This window comes from Dunckerocampus dactyliophorus, chromosome 10 (genome assembly GCF_027744805.1).
Source record: "Dunckerocampus dactyliophorus isolate RoL2022-P2 chromosome 10, RoL_Ddac_1.1, whole genome shotgun sequence".
Lineage (NCBI taxonomy): Eukaryota > Metazoa > Chordata > Actinopteri > Syngnathiformes > Syngnathidae > Dunckerocampus > Dunckerocampus dactyliophorus.
Genome location: NC_072828.1, coordinates 20,084,862 through 20,099,380, shown reverse-complemented (window position 1 = coordinate 20,099,380; position 14,519 = coordinate 20,084,862). Strand labels below are relative to the sequence as shown.

Below are 14,519 nucleotides of genomic sequence, written 5' to 3'. Positions count from 1 at the left end.
GTTTTTGTCCTCCCCGAGCTCACCTTAGGACACCTGTGTTATCGTTTGGTACAACCCAAGTCAAACTCCCCGCATGGAGCCAGCCAATCCATGTCCTCAACTCACAGATCTGACTTGTTGACGTCCCTAAACCGCTTTGTTGTAACATGACAACGTGTTCACCTCGGAAACAGACAGAGCCTCTGGTGGCCGGTCACGATCGGTCAGTGAAAAGAGTTGTTGGCATTGGTGGAGGAAAAAAAAAAAAAAACAGACGGGGGTGAGCTCAGGTCACCTTGTTTGGACCATCGGAGACCACCCCATGGCGGACAGCGTCCGCCTGTAAGCCCATGGGTTCGCTGCGGAGATCTGATTTATCTCATGACTGTAGAGTATGCTCAGATTCGTGTATATGTGTAGAGAGTGCGTAAGAACATTCCCATGCACAGGACTTGTACGTAGGAACGTGTGAATTTAAGCGCTTACCGTAAACTCTTACCATGCGTACACACAAAACCTAGTGGTAGAACAGTGAAACTACAAATGGAGTCACACGTGTTCTCTCTAATTAATACAATTTCAAATTAGTCATGTAGTTACTGATGTAACAGGTTATATAATTGTCAAGCCCACAACTAACACTATTTTCTTTGGATTTGTTCACAAAGCAGTGGCAGCCTTTAGTGCTTTACACAGCGAACCGACGACTAAGCTTCCACACACACCACATAGATCGGAGAAAAAAAAATCATATAGTCGTTGGGCCGTGTCATCATGATACTGTGAGATTATGAATAATTATGTACAGTAAACTATGACTAGGTTCTTCGTGTAGTGTCTGTTTATTATAACTAGTGCATTATTTTGGAAAAATACAACCCCATGACCCTGAAAAAGATCGGCAGTTAAAAAATGGGGGGATGATTTCTCACATTTAAGGTGTCAAAACAGAACGGCAAAGTGGTCGCTCTTCCACCTCCTCTGACAGTTCACTTCCTCTGCAACAGACTTGTTTCACATTTACATGGCTAACCTCTGAGGCAGAATCTGCACGCAGCCTGACATTAGTCTTGGGGTTGATCTCAATTGTGTTTTACAATCATTGTCATAATGACAGGAGGCGACACAGGTGGATGCTTTGTGCTTTTCCTAGCTGCTATAATTCCAGGTATGTGTGCTAACATTTACAATTTTTGCAATTTGATTACGTTATCTGATAGTCGGCATCAACTTCAGCTTTCTGTCCCAAAACTGAGAGTAACCCTGGTAACATGATAGCTTATCAGCACATTCTTTGAAAGGGTATTCATGGTGATGGGAGGAGGACATTATTCTTTCAGAAAGTCATTGTTTTGCTGAAATGAAGGCATGTGTCAAGGAGCTGTCTGCACTGTCACTAACATACTAAAATGTTTCATAATGCTTGTTGAAGTTGTCTTAATAAAGTGATGGATTTCCAGCATAGGTATGCAAACACAAGGCAATGAAAAATCCATGTTTGCAGTTTCAAATTTTGGGGCTCAGATCTACAGACCAGTCCTGCACCCCTCTGTGGCCCTCCCTCCGATAGGTACACACCAGCACAATGTTATTCTATTTGCATAGAGAACATACGGGCCATTCTACCGAACTGGTGCCATTTGATTTCCCAGGGAATAAAATGTACAAATACACAATAAAATTAACTTTATCAAGCAAAGTGTCCTGCACATTTATCTGATTTTATATTTAATAAATGCAATTTAAAATACTGTATTAGTATCAACTACCTTGGACGCTGGAAAAATAGTATTTGTTACATCTCTTTACCATGAAACAGTGGTGGAGCTACTATGAAATAGGTCAATACACATTTTGAGTAGCTCAATACAGGATGTGTATGATCAGATTTAGAGTGAAAAAATTGATATTTTGAGAGAGTTACAACAAGCAAATGGCACCGATTCGGTGGAATGGCCCATATAGATTACGGTTTTCATTTTTGGGATGAATCAGTTTGTATGTTCAAGACTGAGTTAAGTTTTAGGAGGTTGTTTTAAGATCCTTTGTCGTTGTGTGCAGGGACCTACACACTGACAAAGCCTGAGGGGGAACTCTGCATCAAAGCCACCCTGGGAGCACAGTACATTGTCACGATTAAGAAGGTTTACACACTGTGACAGCAGCATCATTGCTGACATTGCGAGCAGACTGAGTGAAACCTTAGCCATTCTTTCAACACTGTCACTGTCCGATATAGAGGATTAATTTCCAAAATGTTAGATTTTTTGACAATTTTTGACAATTGATAATATTTCACAAGTAACAGCAACGCTTTCTAATAATCATATCAACATTAGTCTTTTTTTAAGCACAGTTATTCTTCTTTTCTATTCCTTTATCACTGCACAAGCTGTTTAGACACTTTTTATTCAGTATTATAAAACTTGACACAGTGTCAAAACAGCAAGGCTCTGGGAGTAATTTGGGTACTACTTCAGCTTATCATCTTAAGGGCATGATTTCCAAAAAACAATATGAACCTTTAAAACCACAGCGTAAATCTCCGTTGAAACGTGTGTGGAGTTTGCATGTTCTCCCTGCGCTCGTATTGGTTCACTCATTGGGTCCTCAATCTTCCTTCCACATCCCAAAAACATGAATGTTAGGTTAAAACTGGATGGATGAATCGGATGTTATTTGTTTGTACAATCTAATTGATAGCATTCTCTTTTGTGTGCATTCAGAAGAGTTGGTACTACAATTTGGATCCTTCCAAGGTCTTGTCCAGTGGTTACTGTCACAAAGAAGCCGCTGTTCTGTCTCTCACCCTATTGGATGATGCTGCCAGCCTGCAATTTAGCTTCAAAAAAGTACAACACATTAAACATATAGTCCTATTACTTTTTGTACCTTTTACAGTAAACACTTCTGGTCAATCCCATACACTTATTCTCACTTAACAAATATCCATTAGCCATAAAAATACAGATTTGCATCCAAGCAAGAATGCTCTTCCCGCAATGGCAAATAATCATCATAAACCGCAACATTACAATGCACTTATGTGTTCTTAATTCCCAGGAGAATAATATTTTCTACGTCACCAAGCTGACTGCTTCAGTGTCTCCTCGGCCTGTCTGCTTGGGATGTGCCAGTAAGACCAAAAAGAAGGCGGATAAACATTACATAACACTTCACTTTCTCAGACTGTTGACTGACTTTGTCATTTGTCACCGTCACCTCCTCCAGATAAGACCTATTCTGGTTTGGTGGAACGTGACAGGCTGTTTGCTGCATCATTTGGGCAAAGCTTCAAGTGTAAATCTGCAAATGTGCTTCTCACGTCCTCAGAATTGAGCCTCAAGCTGGTGCCTCTGCAAATGCAAGCCTTCAGTGTGCCGAATGGACATTACGGAGAAGGTGAATGACGTTGCTGTTTTGCTTCATTTATATCTACATTGCTGATGTTTTTATGATTTCAATCCTCCACTGTTCTTTTTCAGAGGTGGAGTGTTTTGCTGATTTCAACAAAAGGGTCGTACCCACTGTATTAGGGGCCATTGTGATTGGACTCTTGCTGATCGCTACTCTGACCTTCTTATTTGTTAGAGACCGTCACAGACATGGCTATGACAGCCTCTGAGCTCACTCCGACACTGGTCATGTCAACATATTTACATGGATTTTATTACTGTCACTCATGGCAAAGCTCCTTAAATGATGTACAAAAGGTGTGTATACTGTTGAGCATTTTAAATCATTTTCATTTTTTAAATAAAAAATGTAAAGTTATTGTGTATCCTTTTTTTCCAAGCCTGAGGGCTTCCAATGTTACTTGCATGACAAGGAGATCTCACCATGTTTTCCACATGGCACAGTGGAGGGGGCGCCATAATGAACTGAGCTGCTTTTTACTTCAATGGAACAGTGGAGCTTCAGGTTGTGCAGGAGCGTCAAATGGCATAAGGCTATGCGGAGACGTTGCAGGGGGCAATTTTTCAATTGGTCTTAAAATTTTAATTAGGAGTGCATCTAGTCCATTCAACTAAATACAATGTGTTTGAATGTAACAAAAAATACTGCACCATCATTTAGAAGGTGTTACCTGTTAGTACGACCGCAGTTTGAGATTTATTTGAAATGTAAAGCTCACTGTAAAAAATAACATGTATTATTATTATATTATTATTATTATTATTATTATTATTATTATTATTATATTATAAGATCAAAATCTACCTTCCTGACTTACTATAACACAAATACTACTGCTTCTAACGCTTTAGCATTTTATATTATGCACTGGAGTTAGTTGCAGATTATTAATATAAAATGCAACACTGAGAGTGTGTTTTCTTCTACATTTGTTGCAGAATACTGTGACCATTTGTAGTCATGCCTCCGCCTACCAACTGTGGCTTTTTTTGTACTCTTGCTGTTGAATGACTGTGAGCTTTCTCAGCTACCGTAGTTAATACAACACAAATGCTTTGAAATTCTGCCATCTGCTGGTGCTTTTTGTAATTGCAACGTCATCCCGCCTCCAACATCACCTATCCCTATTGGTCATTGACACTACGAATGCCTGCATTGGTCAAAAATAGTTTACGGAATTCTTCCTGCAAGTGTTGTTGTTTTTAAATGCGAAAACGTCATTCCGGCGCCAGGTTAACTTTTTATGTTTGTTTAGTTATGTTCTATCTTTGAAAACCGCTGGCAAGGTGTGGTTTTAACGTTTACTTCGCCTTTTCCCTACTCAGTAGGTCAGTCAGTCAGCTATAGCTTGCTAGCTTGCAGCTAGCCGTACAAGCTGGCAGTAATGGCTGCCGTTATTCTAAGTTTCCCGACTGTGCAAGGTCTAAGGATATTCACACGGTGAGTAAATGAATGACTTACCCGCTGTTGCTTGCTGCTGAATACCCCTGCCTGTTGTTCTATTGCGTCATTCAGCGGCTCTTTACTATTAGCCTGTTGGCTATCACTTTTGGATTGTGACAAATGACTGAAGAAACCTCCCAAAAAAACAAATCAGAGCTGTGCATTTTTACACAGACACTGAACTTAGTTGGCGCGAAAATGATAGCATATGTGTCATTAATATAGTAGTAAAATGCTGTTCGTTGAGAAGGGATGCGCCAAGGTTAAATAGGGTCGCTGTATGACAGTTCAGTTGGCAAGTATGCTAATTCATCATATACTGTATTCTCATTCACTGGCATGACATTTTTTTTTTATTGAAATATCTCCTTCCAGAAATTTGTTATGGACCAAAAGAGGAGTGAGACTTGTTTCAGGAGGTGAGAGGCTACTGTCACTGTTGACATAAGTATGTGGAGGATGATTCTACAGTACAGTACTTTTATGAGTATACTGTATACACATTTTCCATGCCTATGTATATTTTGCATTTAAAGGGATTTGAGAGTTTCAACTTTTGCTCAAAGTGTTTTCATCTCAAACACCCAATGTGTATGACACTGCTTTGTGGTGTTGAAGATGTGGGGCGGATAGAGAAGGTGCTCATCGCCAATCGAGGGGAGATCGCTTGCCGTGTGATGCGCACGGCCAAGAAAATGGGTGTCCGCTCTGTGGCTGTATACAGTGATGCTGACAGACACTCCATGCATGTTGCCATGGTGAGATAGTTCAGTGTTTGTCTTGCAATAGCCCATGTTCCAATATATAGTTATTTTCTAAAATGACATTCTCCATTTTGTCTCAATTTTCTAGGCAGATGAAGCCTACCACATTGGCCCACCAGCCTCCCAGCAGAGTTACCTGTGCATGGAAAAAGTTTTGGATGTGGCGAAGAAGTCTGGCTCGCATGTGAGTCACCATCAGGCTGTCACAGCACTTTTGACAAGAATCAGTGCAAGAACTGTATCAGAAATGTTGTCTTAAGAGCTGTTGCTATAGCATGTTGTTATTACTGTAGAGTGCTAATTTAAACAAATAATATAATTTAAATTGACATTCTCAAGGATTTTTTTAAATACAGCTCTGCTCAGTTTTAATGCAAGTTCTTTGTTCATTTTGTTAATACATTTGAGTTATTATTTTTGTAATCTACTCATGTTTAGGCAGTCCACCCTGGGTATGGGTTTCTGTCAGAAAATACAGAGTTTGCAGAGGCTTGTAAACAGAACGGAATCATCTTCATTGGACCACCATCCTCTGCCATCCGGGACATGGGCATTAAAAGGTAGTATTAGAGTAGACTATTCTCTCTAATAAAATGCATGCAAATGTTGCAATAGTAGTGCGGACAATTATGAGTGATAAGTGCCCCCCTTTTACTTTTACCTAAAAAAACTTTTTTTTTAGCACATCCAAACACATCATGTCAGCTGCTGGGGTGCCAATCATTGGAGGTTACCATGGGGATGACCAGTCAAATGAGAGACTGCAAGCAGAGGCTGCAAAGATTGGCTACCCTGTGATGATAAAGGCGGTTCGTGGAGGAGGAGGCAAGGTGAGACTACATGTTAAAGCCTTACCAATGTTCTTCTCCTTTGGCTCATCACAGCTCGCTCCTGGATCTAACTTGCTCGATTTTGGGAATGAATTTCAATGAATTTCCATGATATAGGATTCAATGTTAAGAAATTCAATGTTAATAAATAATAAATGCAATATTTGTAGTTAGAGCATAGAAAACCTGTGACCCATGATTTTCTAAATACTGTTTTTAACATTATTGGGCCCTGTAGACATGAAATTACACCCATATAGTCAACTTTACACTCCTACTATTCATTGTTTACGCCACATTGCGCAACTCTTATGCTGCAGAGACTTAAGACGACGGCTCCAGTATCTAGCAAGCCAGCTAACCAGTCAGCCTCAAATTTATTTCTTCTAAACGTAAGAAACCAAAAACTTACCACGTCCACATGGAATGGGAGGATATATATATATTTTTTTCCACTCTATCATGCAATTTATAACGTCATGCAGTGTGAAGGTAATGTAAGGTAATGTCTCATCAATGTTTTGTGTCGGCTAGTGACCAGAATACTACATATCACTTATATTTCAATATGTTTTGACTAATTACAGTCTACCACGAAACGGCGATCATTTATGATTTAATTAATTTCTGAAAAACTGCGGTATTGCGAGGGACGACTGCACCATTATGTCAACAGTGCCCCTCAACCTGTGTGTCTGTGTTTAGGGCATGCGCATTGCACAGTCCGACTCTGACTTCTTGGAGCAGCTGGAGTCTGCAAGACGTGAGGCCAGAAAATCTTTCAATGATGATGTCATGCTGATTGAGAAGTTTGTAGAGGATCCCAGGTAACACTTTAGCAAATCTGTGTTGTGTGTGCAACATTGAATTTTAATGATTGCGTGTCTCTGTGCAGACATGTGGAGGTTCAGGTGTTTGGGGACATGCACGGTAATGCTGTCTACCTATTTGAGAGAGACTGCAGTGTCCAGAGGAGGCATCAGAAGATCATAGAGGAAGCACCAGGAGTGAGTGCTCGTGTTCATCAAAGAGCTTGTTAACAATGCACACTCAAAGTCCAATATCTAATTTCATAAATTCTCAGATTATTCAAGTGATCATGTACATAGCATAGCATTTATTATGTTTACGAACGAGTTCCGTTCCTAGACTGTGATGCAAAGTGGTGAGTTTTAGTGTAAGTCGGAACTTATACTTAAATTAACACCTAAGTCACTCACACTGTACACAACACATCAAGGACACACATACAATACAGTGATAATAATGACAAATGAATAAAATAATGAAAAACAAGAAGGGGAGCTGCAAAGAAGAGAAAGACAATTTTATTAGAGGAAGAAGTCTCAATAATGAGACCACATCACTGCTTATGCTGTCATCACTGTCCATTTCATAGTACAGTTGTCCCTCGTTTATTGTGGTTAATTGGTTCCACACTTGGTCGCGATAAGTGAATTTCTTGCGAAGTAGGATACAATATTAATAAGTGGAATATTTTCGGCGTTATTGCATAGAAAACCTTTTCCCGATCTTCTAAATACGATTTTTAACATTATTAGAGGCCTCTAGACATGCGATAACAACAATATAGTCACATTTACATTTGTATTACCCAACATAGTAACAGTAAACGTGTTCCCTAGGGAACCTTAGTGGCAGACAGACAGATGTGTAGCAGACAGGAAGTGACGTCTGAGGTTCAGAGTTGAGTTTTAGATTGTCGTGGGTGATTGCCCAACAGTAGCCTGTGTTATTATTATGTTATTATTATTGTACCTCTTGTAAGATAATTTTTGTAAATAATTTTCTGGCGATCACATCTGCGAACACTGGCACCTAGTTTATTATTACAGTGCTTTTTCTGCCTTGTATTTGTGTTTTAGTTAATTTAGTTAGCCATTTTTATGCTTGAAAATGATTCATTTAGGCCAAGAATAAGTACAATTGACTTAAATATGCACATTTTTTGGTAATAATAGACCGCATTCAACCACAAAACAGCGATCATTTTATTCATTAATTACTTTGTGAAAAACCACGATAGAGTGAGGGCACTATGTTCGAACCGCGATGTAGCAAGGAACGACGGTAGAACTTTTCACTTGTTTAAAAATGCCATCTTTATCCTGCCTGATGGTTGCGGTGTCTGAGCAACCTCATCAGTGTAACATTACTGACACCTGGTGGCCAGTGTAGAATACTACATATGACAACGTGTCTTTCAATGTGTTTTTTGAATGCCTTATACTGTATTGTATTTTACTTCGTTTAGACATTTTTTTGGTTGAAAATGCGTAATTTAGGCCAAAAATACATAAAATATATATAATTTATATATTTCGAAAAACTGTGATAGAGTGAAGCCGCGAAATTCCAAGCACAAAGTGGCGAGGGACTGCTGTATTCATCCGTGGTTACGAGAGACAAGTAATGCACTGCGTGCAGCACGTATTCATCCGATGCGGGTGCAGTAACTTTTACATAAGACTAATAGAAAGTATTGATGTGCGTTGAGAAAGTAAATATTATACACATTATTTATTGAATGTAATGTGTTTAGCCTGGCATCAGTGCAGACGTTAGGAGGAAACTGGGAGAAGCAGCCGTAAGAGCAGCTAAGGCTGTCAACTATGTAGGAGCAGGTGAGATTACATCATACACACACAACTCACCTGTAACTATGTCCAAGCTATACGTAACGTCGTGTGATTTACTCACTGTGTAGGTACAGTTGAGTTCATCATGGATGCCCAGCATAACTTCTACTTCATGGAGATGAACACCAGGCTGCAGGTGGAACATCCAGTCTCTGAGATGATAACTGGAACAGACCTAGTGGAGTGGCAGCTCAGGGTGAGTGAGATGTTATGTCAAGTTCTCAGCTCAATAAAGCAGGAAGTAGAAATTGAATGTGGCCTGCTGTTCTCCAGGTGGCAGCAGGGGAGCGCCTACCTCTCCTTCAAAATGACATTGTCTTAGACGGTCACTCCTTTGAGGCCCGTATTTATGCAGAGGATCCAAACAATGACTTCCTCCCAGGGGCGGGGCCTCTGCTACATCTCTCCACGCCTCCGCCAGACCGGCACACTCGCATCGAGACTGGAGTCAGAGAAGGTAGTGTTCAGATTAGGCTGGTAGAGGTAAAACATAATGCCATTGAGGTTTATTTCCATAATTACTCTTCTGATTGTCATTGAGATTTCATGGTTGAAGACAAAAAAGTGTACATGTTTATATACAGTAAACTACATGTTGCATGTACTGATATGTTTCCAATTACTTATTGATGAGCTGATGCTGTGTACCTTTTTGTTTGGATTATTGTCTTTGGTATACTGTATATGTTTCTTTTTCCAGGGGACGAGGTGTCTGCTCATTATGATCCAATGATAGCTAAGCTTGTGGTGTGGGGGGAGGACCGGTCTGCTGCCTTAAAAAAGCTTCGCTACTGCTTAAGGCAGTACAACGTAAGATTTGGAGATGTAGATGATAGTAGTTATCACATCATCTCAGCTATTAAAAGCCGCTATATTGTAACATTTATTTAAAAGAATACCTTGTGAAATCAAGCAAAAAAAATTGTACAACTTTTCTATCTATTGACCTTCTTGCTGTTCACTCCCCTGCCATCAGATTGTGGGGCTGAACACCAACATTGATTTCCTGTTGAGTCTCTCCGGTCACCCAGAGTTTGAGGCGGGAAACGTGAGCACCAGCTTCATTCCTCAGCACTATGCAGATCTCTTTCCCACGCCGAGAGCTCCCTCCGGGGCAACAGTCTGTCAGGCTGCCCTGGGCCTGGTACTTGAAGAGAGGAGGCACACTAAGGACTTCACACAGACCTCCACAGGTATGTAATGATAGATAACTCTTAAAAAATGTTTGAACCAACCATGTGTGTTTGTTGCCTCCAGATCCTTTCTCTCCATTTAGCTCCAGTCGTGGCTGGAGGCTGAACACACACTTCCACAGAACCATGACGCTGCAACTGGGAGACAAGAGTAAGTGGCAAACATTGTGTGAAATGAGCGGGAATGAAGAGAGTGTGAACATTACATGAAGGATAGTGGTAAGAAGTTAGAGTTCGGAAAGGAACTTGCTTTTCAGGCAGAAATGACAGTACACTTCAGTAGTGTGTACATTCGGTGCGCAAATTTTGACAGTACAGTATACTACTACAGATTGATTGTTGTTGCGGACTTACCGTAAATCACAATATTTACCTGCTGCTGCTGCTTCTCTTTCACCACTACGAGTCGCTCCTCAGCCACCATTATTTCAAGTTGTCCCTCCCCTCCGCTACGTAGCCAAGATGGTGACTATCGAGGGTGGCAATTGTGCACCACTGTGCACTCACAGTGCAACATGTGGGTACAGACAGCCAGTGGCGGTTGTAGCTATTGCTCAATGCGCCACAAATATTGGGGGGGCGTGACCGGAGCCCATATGATCACAATAAAAGGTGTTTTCTAGCGTGCAAACAAAGTAGCAGGAGTGATGTAAGCCGTGTGGCAGGACTTTGCAGCTGAGTGCAAAACTTTTATCATGCATGAGTTTCTCGTGGTGGCACAGAACTGGGCAAGTTTAATACGACCGACCTCAGCTCGCATATGAAGCGGCATCACACGGGAATCTCCCATGGGACGGCAAAAAGCCGTTAGCGTAACAGAAAGGAGCGAGCCCCTGTTGGTGGTGAGTAATGTTGGGTTTAAACGTTTCATTTAGCACCTTCAACCTTGCTGTATTATGCCTGGCTGCCACTACGTTGTGGATGAAACATGCGTAAAGACGTAAATGGGTGTGTTTTTCCTCATTCCTACTGTTTCTGCGTATTGGTCTCTGAGTGGTATCGCTTGATCAAGCTTTTTCCACGTTTCTGTGTCCTTTACTTTGTTGTAGCTTGTAAACAGTGTCTTCTCTAATACAGTGGACAAATAATGTGGCAGTAGATACTTGTAATAGATGTTTGGGGTGCCGTTGAAGCCAGAAGCACCACTGCAGACACGGCCTGAGTCAGTGTCCTTACGAGGAAGTTCTGTCATGTTTGACATTGGATGAACTGTTTGAATGGCCGAGCAGAAACTTCTAATGACTCTTTCAATAATTAAACTCAGGGCTGGTTTGTTAATGAACTTACTGTCCATGTTGAACTCGCTTATTAACTCATCTCACCCTCCGCTCATTTGCACCATTGCTGCCTTCTTTATTCCTTGTGGTCATGACAAATCTGTAAAATCTTCCTCTTTGTTTTAAAGAGGTTGATGTGGTTGTCACATATAACAAAGATGGAAGCTACACAATGCAGGTGAGCCGTCTTTTTTTGGGTCATCTTTACAAAAAAAAAAATTGATAACTTTACATTCTCTATTTAATTTAAAAGTTTTTTTTTGTGCTTTCTTTCAGCTGGACAAGGAGGTGTTCCACGTGGCGGGGGAGGTGGAGATGGAGGGCGGAGCTTCGTTTCTCCATTGTTCTGTTAATGGCGTGAAGTCTCGGCCCAAACTGGTGATCCTGGACAACACAGTTCATCTGTTCTCCACGGTTGGTGCTGTGAAACTCCTTTTGCGTTTCAGGAACACATGCTGTCTTCTAACCGAAAGGAGAAATGGAAACATCTGACACAAACAGTTGCCCTATTCTTGATTTGTATTTTTTATTTTATTTTTACACATTTGTCACACTTAAATGTTTCACATCATCAAACAAATTTAAATATTAGTCAATGAGCAACTAAACACAAATTGCAGTTTTTAAATGTTGCTGCTAAGTGGAGCCCAACCAGTTATTAGGTTTAGGGGGGAAATCACTTTTTCACACAGGACCATGTAGGTTTGGATTTTGTTCTCCCTTAATTATAAAGACTTTCATTTAAAAACTGCATTTTGTGTTGTCATTGACTAATATAATATTTTTTTGATGATCCGAAACAATTAGGTGTGACAAACATGCAAAAAAAAATAAGGAATCAGGAAAGGGGCAAACACTTTTTCACACCACCGTATGTTTACATGACCATAAAAATCACATCACAGGGAGGAATTAAATAGTTGTAATTATCCGATGTGATGAGAAATGTGATGATGGAAATACCCTGGTGTACAAGTACATGCTGTCACTCCATTCAGTTACTGCAGCAAATGCCAAGAAAGTGGAGCGAAGTTAGGTTGTTAGTTTTTACCAGGAGAGCTTTGTAGTGTTCTTATTCTTCTTGCATTTTGCTGCATCGCAAATTCTTGGTTTTAAGATTTTGTGTGTATACAGTAGAATGACCATTTCCCCCACTTATACATGCAAACTACATGAAGAAGCATAGCACCTTCAGTGTGGACCTGTTTTTCTCTATAGACGAGAGATGGGTGGAATCTAAGCATTGTGTTTTCTATCGCCTGTGCAGGAGGGCAGCTCGGAGGTGTCTGTTCCAGTTCCAAAATATCTGGCCGGTGTGAGCAGCTCTGGCACTCAGGGTGGTGCTGTGGCACCCATGACTGGGACCATTGAGAAGGTGTGTTCTCTTCTTGCCAAGTTGCAGCCCAACTGGTTGGCACAATAACGCAACAATTCAATGACACGTTCATGGGCTATTTTCGTTGAGGATTTTCTTTGTCCACTTGGGGGCAGTAGAAGCAACTAAAAAAATCCCGGAACAAGCTGGAGCTTTTTTTATTTGAATGAAACTGTTGATTGTGGGCTCCACCAAGACGTACCCACCTTGTGTGTATTTTATTTCGTAAAACCGAAATATGAAAATGCCAACTCATAAACAGCAGGCTGCTCACCTTTAGAATCTCATGCATTAATATGCTGCAACACATATTATCGATACATCTTACAAGTGTGCCTGTTGAGCATTTGTCAAGATTATTATCATGATGATGTAATCATCCTTGACTGTGACATTCACATGAGGGTGGAACCAAGACTGATAATGACTTGTTTGTGTGTTAGGTGCTTGTGAAGGCTGGTGACAAAGTGAATGTTGGGGATCCGCTGATGGTCATGATTGCCATGAAGATGGAGGTTAGACTGGCTTTGACACACACACACACTCCTGATGAATTTCCATTCTAATGGAGGTGTTGTGCAACTGGTTGAATGTGTCTACAGCACACCATCCGTGCCCCCAAGACAGGTGTGATCAGGAAGGTGTTCTTCAGTGAGGGCTCTCAGGCCGATCGTCACGCTCCATTGGTGGAACTGGAGGAGGAGAACGGGGAGGGTGGCCAGTAGAGCATGCAGAGGCTAGTAAACTAGTTGTCGAAGCTGAAAGTCTGTTGGAGGGAGAGTCAGGCTCAGTCTGAGTTGAACAATTATGCACTCAAACCCAACTCGAAAGAAATAAAAAGAGCTAAAAAGCCTGACATCATCAAAACAGACAGTGGCCTTTTACACTCTGCCTATATCATTGTGTCATCTTGGAGGATTTGTAACTTGCTGTAAAAACGGAGTCTGGCTTCTCTAACTGTGGTGCCACTCTGTCTCGATCAAGACTGCTTCCTGTCAGGGACACTGAAGATCATCCACGTAATGTCTCTGACTGCAAGCAAGAAACGACGAGAGCAGTTGCTGAACTTGTACAATAATAGAAACGGTTACTGACGAGCGAGGGGCGAATTTCTCAATTATGTTCTGCAAAGTGACAGCCCACATGTTGGTATTAACACATTTTCTTTGATTTGTCCAAATGAGAGACGTCTATTAAATACAGCTTGTATTGTTCATGAAATGTATTTTTAAAAGTCAGCTCTTTAGGGAATGAACAAGACTTTTTTTTTGGTTGTTTAGCCACTATTTGTGAATGCTTGTGTAGGCGCCATGAAAATGTGTTCTGATTCTAAAAGAAGGCGTCTGCATTAGTGAATCAATATAAATCCTTTCAGATGACACCGAGAGAAAAAAAAAAACACTCCAGAATTTCAAGGTTGAAAGGTCAGAATCACCACTGCTTTGTAGGTTTCGTACTTGTCTGATGGACGATTAAGAGCAAAGTCTAATAATAGTATAATCTGTTAATAAATGACTCACATGCTAAGCTTGTGTTGTGCTCTTATGTTTACAGGGGAAGCATTTTAAAATGACAATGACA

General features: G+C 40.8%; 2 protein-coding genes across 2 annotated transcripts; both read left to right on the top strand.

Moving 5' to 3' along the window:
• The first annotated feature begins 1,012 nt into the window (after positions 1-1,012).
• Positions 1,013-3,703, top strand: lamp3 (lysosomal associated membrane protein 3). The gene is given in 7 exon segments (XM_054789995.1): positions 1,013-1,147; positions 1,484-1,549; positions 2,041-2,123; positions 2,706-2,920; positions 2,922-3,115; positions 3,211-3,381; positions 3,465-3,703. Coding segments are annotated over 7 exon segments (927 nt in total). The 5' UTR covers positions 1,013-1,089; the 3' UTR covers positions 3,605-3,703.
• An 825-nt stretch (positions 3,704-4,528) lies between these two features.
• mccc1 (methylcrotonyl-CoA carboxylase subunit) lies at positions 4,529-14,475 on the top strand. Its single transcript, XM_054789126.1, has 19 exons — positions 4,529-4,836; positions 5,215-5,258; positions 5,458-5,597; positions 5,692-5,787; positions 6,042-6,163; positions 6,286-6,433; positions 7,139-7,260; positions 7,329-7,440; positions 8,997-9,078; positions 9,162-9,289; positions 9,367-9,550; positions 9,794-9,903; positions 10,070-10,286; positions 10,351-10,437; positions 11,692-11,741; positions 11,840-11,977; positions 12,831-12,938; positions 13,382-13,453; positions 13,541-14,475. The coding sequence occupies exons 1-19, from the start codon at positions 4,781-4,783 to the stop codon at positions 13,661-13,663; spliced, it is 2,139 nt and encodes a 712-aa protein (XP_054645101.1). The 5' UTR covers positions 4,529-4,780; the 3' UTR covers positions 13,664-14,475.
• The last annotated feature ends 44 nt before the right edge of the window (positions 14,476-14,519 follow it).